This window comes from Prunus persica, chromosome G1 (genome assembly GCF_000346465.2).
Source record: "Prunus persica cultivar Lovell chromosome G1, Prunus_persica_NCBIv2, whole genome shotgun sequence".
Lineage (NCBI taxonomy): Eukaryota > Viridiplantae > Streptophyta > Magnoliopsida > Rosales > Rosaceae > Prunus > Prunus persica.
Genome location: NC_034009.1, coordinates 29,138,495 through 29,147,434, shown reverse-complemented (window position 1 = coordinate 29,147,434; position 8,940 = coordinate 29,138,495). Strand labels below are relative to the sequence as shown.

The 8,940-nt window shown below is 36.6% G+C and overlaps 2 protein-coding genes across 2 annotated transcripts; one reads left to right on the top strand and one right to left on the bottom strand.

The window, feature by feature from the left end:
* Positions 525-4,059, top strand: LOC18791058 (transcription factor BIM2). Its single transcript, XM_007222503.2, has 7 exons — positions 525-1,042; positions 1,239-1,323; positions 1,831-1,900; positions 2,013-2,108; positions 2,622-3,043; positions 3,192-3,321; positions 3,657-4,059. The coding sequence occupies exons 1-7, from the start codon at positions 943-945 to the stop codon at positions 3,756-3,758; spliced, it is 1,005 nt and encodes a 334-aa protein (XP_007222565.1). The 5' UTR covers positions 525-942; the 3' UTR covers positions 3,759-4,059.
* LOC18790434 (uncharacterized protein At1g04910) lies at positions 3,987-6,791 on the bottom strand. The gene is made up of 8 exons (XM_007224591.2): positions 6,343-6,791; positions 6,155-6,222; positions 5,963-6,051; positions 5,685-5,850; positions 5,293-5,582; positions 5,003-5,207; positions 4,754-4,911; positions 3,987-4,649 (listed from the first exon to the last, which is right to left on the bottom strand). The coding sequence occupies exons 1-8, from the start codon at positions 6,686-6,688 to the stop codon at positions 4,403-4,405; spliced, it is 1,569 nt and encodes a 522-aa protein (XP_007224653.1). The 5' UTR covers positions 6,689-6,791; the 3' UTR covers positions 3,987-4,402.

Sequence of the window (8,940 nt, the reverse complement as noted above, 5' to 3'; positions counted from 1 at the left end):
AGAAAATGCCCTTTGTTAATTCAAACATTAAGAATTAAAATTATTAATTAAATGAGGATAATATCGTAAATTCATATTTTTTAATATTAAAAAAATTAAAATTAAAAACAAAATAAGATAATAGGTCCTATTTTTATGGAACATAACTACCCTGTTATTTTTTATTAATTCTAAAAATAAAATAAAATAAAATAAAAAAACCAATCGGCACATGCGTGAGCATGTGTCAAGGGGCTAGTATATATATATATATAGATTAAGTTAATGACAGGTTGAAACAAGATACTAACTGATGTGGTAGTATATCATTTGTGGGTTCATTTTATATCTGATTTATTTACAAATTATATAAATTTAGTGTACTAAGTTTATATATTTAATATTATTGTAGTAGAAAATCACCATATATATTCTGTTCTGTGGAAGTATTTATTTATTTATTTATTCATTTTTCTTAAACAACACATATGAATTGTTAGTCGTTCATTACATCGTGACAATAATACCCCAAAAAGAAAAAGAAAAAAGAAAAGGGAATTAAGTGACCTCACGGGAAGCATATGAGGTCACCCACATGGTAATCTCACTCCATCAAGTTCGCGCAAACGAGTCATGGTGACACACACAGGTCACAAGGCAGAGAGCCAAACAGAAACAGCAGTGTAAGCTGCTGCTGCTGCTGCTGCCTTAATTAAACATACACAGGTGGCGCCTTGCTCATGCTCAGTCGGAAAAAAACAAATACACCCAAACTCATATTCCTCATCCAACTTCAATTCTCAATCAACCATCCAAAAGCAACTCTCAGTCTCTCAAATCTCCATTGCACCTTTGGGTGTTTGACATTTCTGAGATTTTCTTCTTATCTAGGGTACTTTCCAGATTCGTGCAGAAAATCTTGGAATATAAACCCAGGCCCATCTCAATTCACATAGAAGGACGATGAGAACCGCAGCCAAAGGCAATCAGGAGGAGGATGACTACGACGACGAGGAATTTGGCTCCAGAAAAGAGGGCCCTTCTTCCAATTCCAACAGCAAAGGTGACCTTTTTATCTCTACCCGCTTTCTTTTTACACATGGGTATTTCGTATTTGTAGATCCATCGATATGTTTTTGAGCTTTACTGCTTTGGCAATTGTAATTCGGCACAAAAGATTTCTTCTTCATATGTTTTGAGCGGACAACGATAAGGCTAGTTTGTAATTTGAAATTCGGAATTTGGATCATGCAAACCAGATGCCAAGAACAACGATAAGGCTAGTGCTATACGATCGAAACATTCAGTCACGGAGCAGCGAAGGAGGAGCAAGATCAACGAGAGGTATACTTTATTTGCATTTGCTTTCCATCAAATTCTCATTTGAAATTTACTCTAGCCAAGGGGTAATTGCTTCGAAACAGAAAGGGCGGGGCCGGCGGTATATTCATAGATCATTGCACACTTCTCATCATTCAACAATTAGTTGGTGTTATTAGTTAGGAAGTGTTTCTGATGTTTGTACGGATGGTAATTCTGCTTAGCGGATGGTGCCAATTTAACCATTTACTTATTTAGACGTGATTATAAATGTTTTTGTTTAACAAGTCAATTGCTTGAGTGGTTCATGTTCTAAAAAGTAGATAAAGTTTGAAGCTTGCATGGTTTTCTTTTATTCAAGGGGGAATTCGTCCATTTGTTGTGGAGTGTTGACATGCCACATGGTGGTTACATCATGGATGTTGAAGTTCTGATGTTAAGAATTGGTAGTGCAGGGTATGAGTTGCTTTAACAAGAAATGTATGATTGATTGTCAATAGAGCTTGAGGGAGCTTAATATTTTTCTTACAGATTCCAGATATTGAGAGATTTAATACCCCATAGTGATCAAAAAAGAGATACGGCATCATTCCTGCTCGAGGTACTGTTGTTTGTGTGTTGATAAACTGTGTAATTTGTTAAACTTGTTTTACAAGCACACTACTTAAGTGTAGTTCATGGGTTGGTTACCACTTTTTATTTTTTTTGGACAGGTGATTGAGTATGTCCAATATTTACAAGAAAAAGTCCACAAATATGAAGGTTCATACCAGGGGTGGAGTCCTGAGCCCACAAAGTTAATGCCATGGGTAATGTTCTGACTTTTGCCCACTTATGTAGTCTGGGTGTTAAGGTGCTATGTCCACCTGTATGCTCAAAGCCAGGTGTTAAATCGCTGTATATGTGCGTTCTTTAGAACTAGGATTGATCTATGCAATTATACCATCCTGAACTACAGAGGATCTTTGTTTTGTTTGGGTGTTAGGGTTTAGAGAGGATCTGATTGCTTGCTTTCCTGCATAAAAACCATAAAGCTTTACAAGAGTACGGGAACATTAATGCCTTGTCTTGAGCTCAACAGTTGTGATAACTTTTTTTTCTTTTTTCTTTTTGGAGGTGTTGTCACTGATTCATTGCATAATGTGTTGAGTTATTGGGTAACTATGGAATGGGCTCAATTGCTGATAAGGTGGAATTATATTAAGCTGCTTCTGATGCATGTTTTCTGGCACAATGAGGATAGCTTCTGAATATGACACTTAATTTCCTGTTTAAGATACTTCTTGATCTAACATCCTTACACCCTACCCTGCGTGAAACAGAGAAATAGTCACTGGCGTGTGCAGAGTTTTGTGGGTCATCCTCAGGCCGGAAAGAATGATACTGGTGCAGTGTCACCTTTTCCTGGAAAATTTGATGAAAATGGCATTTCTATCACCCCGAACATGCTTGCAAATAGCACACAGAATCCAGTAGAATCTGATCCTAGCAGGGATGTTGCTTCCAAAATTATGGATCGGCAACCTGAGATAGTGAACAAGGCAATTCCTCTGCCTATGCCTTTGCCAGTTAACATGGCCCCCGTCAGAAGTGATGGTATACTTGCCCATCCTCTTCAGGGACCAGTTTCTGATGCCCAATCAACTCAGTGCCCCACCACTAGTGCTAGTGATGCACTGAATCAACAGGAGGAGCTGACAATTGAAGGTGGCACAATAAGCATCTCAAGTGTTTACTCACAAGGGTGGGTACTCATGCTATATCTATAGGACTTAGGGTTTTGGTAAACATTAAAAAAAATTATGAAATTTCTGGTATATGCTGAAAGGTTTTTACATAGCTTATGTCCTACGGTATAAGATGGTAACAGGTATAAAATTGATCATGAACAGGTTATTAAACTCTCTGAATCAAGCACTGCAGAGTGCTGGTGTTGATCTGTCACAGGCTAGTGTCTCAGTGCAGATTGATCTTGGAAATCGTGCAAACCGAGGGCTATCCTCTGGAACACCTGCTTCTAAGGTACATATTAGGTATTTGAGTTTTGTTCTTATGGTGGAGTTGGTAGGTAAGCAGGGTTTGGGTTCTTCTACCTGTAAAGCACCTGGATTCTTTATTCTCCTGGTTGCCAAAAGAAATGGCAAGTAAATTTTATTCTGAAGAACTGGAATAGTATAAAGGGTTCCATTTCTTTTGTTTTCTTTTCTTCCACTGCCCTGAAAACTGTCTCCATTAGCCATCTTTCTAAAAGCATGTGGGTCTGTTTAGTTTAAATTGCAACACTCTTTTCATCCATTCTTATGGATCTGTCAACTTCTCATTCTGGATAATCTTATAGTTTGATCACTACTTTCCAGGATCATGAGATTCCCCATTCAAGCAATCAAACAGTGGCACATTTTAGGGATGCTGGCAGTGGAGAGGACTCAGATCAAGCTCATAAGCGCATGAAGACATAAAACTAGTGTGTCTGTCTCGATTTCTCCCAGATTTTACTCTTTTATTATGATTTGGGATGTCATAGTGTCATCTTCTGGTTAGTGTACATGGGGTGGTATGTATTTTTTATTTAAAAATTTTAAAACACTATTTCATTGAACTCCTGTTTAGAGCCGTTTCCGTAATTTATAGATTTCTTTGAGTAACCCATCTTAGGGGATCCCATTACCAGTAATTTAGCTGTATCGTACATAATTATTTCTAATGTAATGGTGCCACTCAGGGCCGATTTCTTGGTAATTGAGTTGGTAGTTTGTGTCCTGGGCATTATTGGTTTAGAGCAAACATTCAGGACACGGCATGCTTGTATTAAGTGGCAAGATTTTTGTCTCTTTGGAGTTCATCATCTTTTTGTTTTTTTTCAGTCATTGAATTTACTGATGAAACTATCCTCATTGTGAAGAACCTGCAGTGCAAGGAACCTTCAGCTTTTCTGTGAATAACATTACGCTTTTGAGTATTTGGATGGCAAAATTGCGTTGATCAAAGGAAAGAAAACATCCCAGGCCCCTCTTCTAATCCCAACCAAAGGGAAATAAAACAAAAATTATTTTACATTAGTCATGGGGAGTGGAATCTAATGGCACATGTAACATGTAAATATTCACGGACTTTTTGGTTTTTTAGGAATTGGTGGCAAACATTCCTCTGGGTTGTTATAGAAATTTTCTTCCTCCTTGGGCTTGCCAGGAATCTCCAATCTTTGAGTTGGGATGCCCATGCGATCAGCATGCCCTGTTTTCACTGCCTGGGAAAATTCATCCCAGCTCAGAGTTCCGTTCTTGTACTGGTCTATCAAATCCACCAGAAGCATTCTGTCTACACGAATTGTTGTCCTGAATCCCAAGTACCTGTACATATAATATATATATATATATATATATATATAAATTGTTAGTGAGAAAGATATTAATACGAGTAATGAAGAAACTTTTGATAACGTATATGTAGATACCTTCTATGGCCTTCAACAACTCTTGCCATGTTTCCTCCATAAGTAGGAACAAAGATGTCACTTTCCAGTGACACAATGTAATCTAATGCCGCCATTTGGTTCGAATGTTTGCGGAAGGGCTCAAGGTCTGAGGCTCTGAGCAATGATTCCTTTTTAACCTGTTTCACACACAACAATAACACATTTCATACACATATGCATATATAATAGTTATACCACAACTTGTTTCTTAAGGTTCAAGCAACTAACCATATGGGGAAAGGCTAATCTCAGAGATGTCATTCTCCTTTCTCCTCCATATATATCGCCTGCGGCGATGTAAACTTGGATGCCAGGATCAATATCCAATGCCCTCAATGCAAGGGCAGTTTCCTCAGGAGTTAAAGGGCATGACCCAGCTTTTCTTTTCTTGTCAGAATCTATTATTTTCTCTTTCCACCATGGATAAGCAAACCTGTTGGACATATAACGTGCAACAATTAAATTTTATTCATAAATATGAGCTTGAGGAAGTGAAGTTAGGATTGGTGGTCTCTCACCTCATATTTGTCAATTCTTCAATTTCTTTCTCATTGCAACCCTCAGTGCAACCAGAAAATGCCAACATGTCCATTTCATATCTCAGATGAAGAACTAAGAATGGACCCTTTTCCCTCAGAATCCTAACAATCTTCTTCCCCAATTCCTCAATGGGAGGAGTGAATCTCAGAGCCTTGTAATTCGCTTTGCACCGCAGTTCCTGAACCTCTTTCGGGATCCCGTTATTTGCAAGCCTGGCATCAGTTTTAGTAAAATGCAGAACTCCATACTTCTTTATCCGAGGAAGAATCTATTTACACATAGATTATATCCAAAGATTAATCATAACATTAAGTTTGGTAACACAAAATGACCATGATTAATTATACTTAAACAGGAATTAGGAACCAACCACTTGGTCGTAATATGACATGTTAGACCAACTAGCAGGTGGCATGGAATAGAGAGTAGCTATCTCCACTCTCCTGATCTGGTTATGAGGCAGAACTTTCAATATCCGAACCTCATCTCTCAGCGATGATATGAAGTAATCCACATCAAATATGTCCTCAAACCGACTGCCATGTTAAGTATTTAACTTAGTCAAATTTAACGAACTTGATAATCTATATGTTAATTAAGGTTCTTCAGGTTAAAGACAAAAGGGCAGAGTTTTTAAATTCGACTGACCTGCGATCATTCCAAAAGGAGGTATTATCCAACTCAGGAACTATAAGTGTGACATTCATAAACCTTGCAATAGCTACCATGTCACAAATCTGCAGTGTAGATTTTAAGGGCATGCATGCATTTCTTGAATTTTCAAGTATAAATATGCAAATTGAGACTGAGATATCAGTATAAAAGTATAAAATCACTCACACCAGCTCGCATTTGATTCAACCCTCCATTTGATGAGACCATCAGATATCCATTATTCTCATAATCCCCTAGAATTTTAATTATTAAGATGGTGAAGATATCAGAGAACGGGCCAACAATGTATATCAAACTAATTAACAGCTGGCATAACAAAGATTCCTAACTTTAGGAGAAAGTTGTGGACTCACTTTCAGTTTCAGTTGTTTGTGGTTGAGGCGGAGCAATAACCTGAGAGTTAGCGCGGAACATCAAGACCCGGGGCTTCATGATATCGCTGAGCGTGCTCAACTGCACTGCACAGACAGAGAGAAGCAAAATGGTTGTGGCAGCAAAGGCAAAGAGCTTGAGTCTGCATAATTTCGGCTGCGCAATGATCAAGCTCGTTAGCCTCTCCCCTTTGAAATTGAACACTCCTACAATTCTGTCCACTTTGATTCCTCCAAAGTGATTCAGATAGTGCTCCATTTTATATTGCTTCACCTTTGCCTCTCCAAACTCAGACTCTTCAAAACCTGCAACTTTTGTTTTGTCCATCTCTCCACCACACAATACTATGCATGTACAAGAAACAAAAACACGTACGCTTTTGTTGTAATGACAAATTCTAAACGGAAAATATAAAAGATGGAAATTTTGAGGTTGGTTTTTGAGGTGGTTTTTTCAAACAGCTTTTTTGTATATTGTTGCTTTTAAAGGGAAGACATGTACTTGGTTTCTATTTTACGCTCTCATAAATGTTGAGAGTTCGGATTATTCATTACCATTATTTAGGCCTGAAAGCAAATGAAGAACAAGTCAGCCATCAGAGACACACACATCAGCCATTTGCAGCCAAATGTAAGCCAATTGGCATCACCATTCAATTTGCCAATAGAGATCAAATGCACAACAATAATTGTTCGACAAGCATATTTTCATAAACTAGTATACATCGAGTCATCAATATCATATTGATGGGAGCAAAAAAAGAAAAAGAAAAAGAAAACTATTTTTTTCGAACTCTTTTACCCAAAAATATGTTCTGGAACAGGTACTAGACTTGGTGAAAAATGTGGGGACGAAGGTTGAATTTACATGTATTTCCATTCCTAAATGCTTTGGACAAACACACTTTGATTAGTTTTTGACGCAAATTTTGTACTTTCACCATTCAAAGTAAGAAAAATTGAAAGCGGAAGGATATAATCTAATATGACTGAACTGATGATGGATGATAGGTTTTTTATTATTTATATTTTATAAGAATATTTAATTATAATTATAATGTGAATCATGGCAATTTTGTGTGCAATACCATTTACGTCAAAGGAGTAATATATGGGGCAAACCGAATTTAAAGTTGACAAGCCAATTACGTATCAATATATAATACAGCACATAGCAAATGGCTTGCTTATTAAAGACACCGATAGGTGTTTGGGGTCTATTAATGAGGAATCTATTATTTAAGGCTGAAAAGGCAAAAGTAATATTGATTAATATGGCCGGTTTAAAAAGAGTTGTGGCTTATCTCAATATGGACAACATGTGACATATTGATATTAGTTTGTTGCTAGATTCAAGCCCCCAGTTAAGTGATTGGAGAATTACTATATCCGTGATTATTTTTTGTACTCCATTGAAATTTGTATTAGATTATTGTTTGAATTAAATATGGGTTTAAGTAATTGGTTGTCTGTGTGACTATTGTAATCAAGCCTTTCAGCTTTTATCAATAATATTTCTATGGTTTGGCGCAAAAAATAAGACCCTTCTCTGAATTTTTTTAAAATAAAAATGGAGATTTTAATAATAAATGTAATAATTAACTGAAAATGACAATGCATTGATAAGGAATTACCTTTGTTGACGTAATATGATTATAGGGACATAACCTACCTATTATAAATAATATTCTTATTGATTCTCCATACAGAAATACTAGTCCTGATCTCTTGGACCACAGGAGTCCAAGAGATTGTGGTCACCCACCGTTGGATATTAATCCAATGATTCAAAAAAGTTTCTTAAAAAGAGTGCAAGATTGAGTGAATCGTTGAATTTACATCCAACAGTGAGTGACCACAAATTTCTTGGACTCCTGTGGTCCAAGAGATCGGGATTGACAGAAATACTAATAATAGTAGAAAATATCTCGAAATAATGAAAATAGTGAAATACTCTGTTTTATTTAATAATTTATCTGCGTCAACAGATTACACGGCTCACAGATAGCTTAGATGATTTGGGCTCTAATGCTGAGTTTAAGATGAGGTTGGATTGGATTTCCACAAAATTTTACTCTCTACAATTTGAATACGAAAACTTCAAAGTTCCAAGGTAGGAGAGAAGCTTTCAATGTATGTATGTAAGTACCAAATCATAGATTTGGATCTCTACTTGGATTTTCTTTGTTAGAATATGCTTGACCTTTTTCATCCATACGACACCTCATTCAATCCAAATTCCTTGAACCCTACCCGTAATAGAGAGTAGGAAGGAAGAGGGAGGGAAAGAGAGAAAGACACAAAAACATGAAAAAAGAAAGACTAGCTGCAACCATGGCAGAAAAGTGGGGGTGGGGGCCAAGTTCAAAGAAGGGGTTGATGTTGCTGAGGAAATTTTATTTATTTATTTTATATATTTCCATTTTTGTTAATTTATATTTAAATTGAAAAAGGGATTTTAAATCTAGCAATATAAATTTTAAATTTTTCTTAAAAAAGTTGTACACATACCAAATTTTGAGTGGGAGTATTATCAGCTGACGTGGTGGTCCAGTATCATTTTATAATTTCTCTCAATAT

Bases quoted from the DNA above. Each gene is read 5' to 3' on its own strand.
- LOC18791058 (XM_007222503.2), top strand. From the start codon at position 943: ATGAGAACCGCAGCCAAAGGCAATCAGGAGGAGGATGACTACGACGAC. The intron at 1,901-2,012 runs GTACTGTTGTTT...TTTTTTGGACAG, and splicing joins CGGCATCATTCCTGCTCGAG to GTGATTGAGTATGTCCAATA. The intron at 3,044-3,191 runs GTGGGTACTCAT...GATCATGAACAG, and splicing joins TCAAGTGTTTACTCACAAGG to GTTATTAAACTCTCTGAATC.
- LOC18790434 (XM_007224591.2), bottom strand. From the start codon at position 6,688: ATGGACAAAACAAAAGTTGCAGGTTTTGAAGAGTCTGAGTTTGGAGAG. The intron at 5,583-5,684 runs GTTGGTTCCTAA...ATGTGTAAATAG, and splicing joins TGTCATATTACGACCAAGTG to ATTCTTCCTCGGATAAAGAA. The intron at 4,912-5,002 runs GTTAGTTGCTTG...TGTGTGAAACAG, and splicing joins GATTAGCCTTTCCCCATATG to GTTAAAAAGGAATCATTGCT.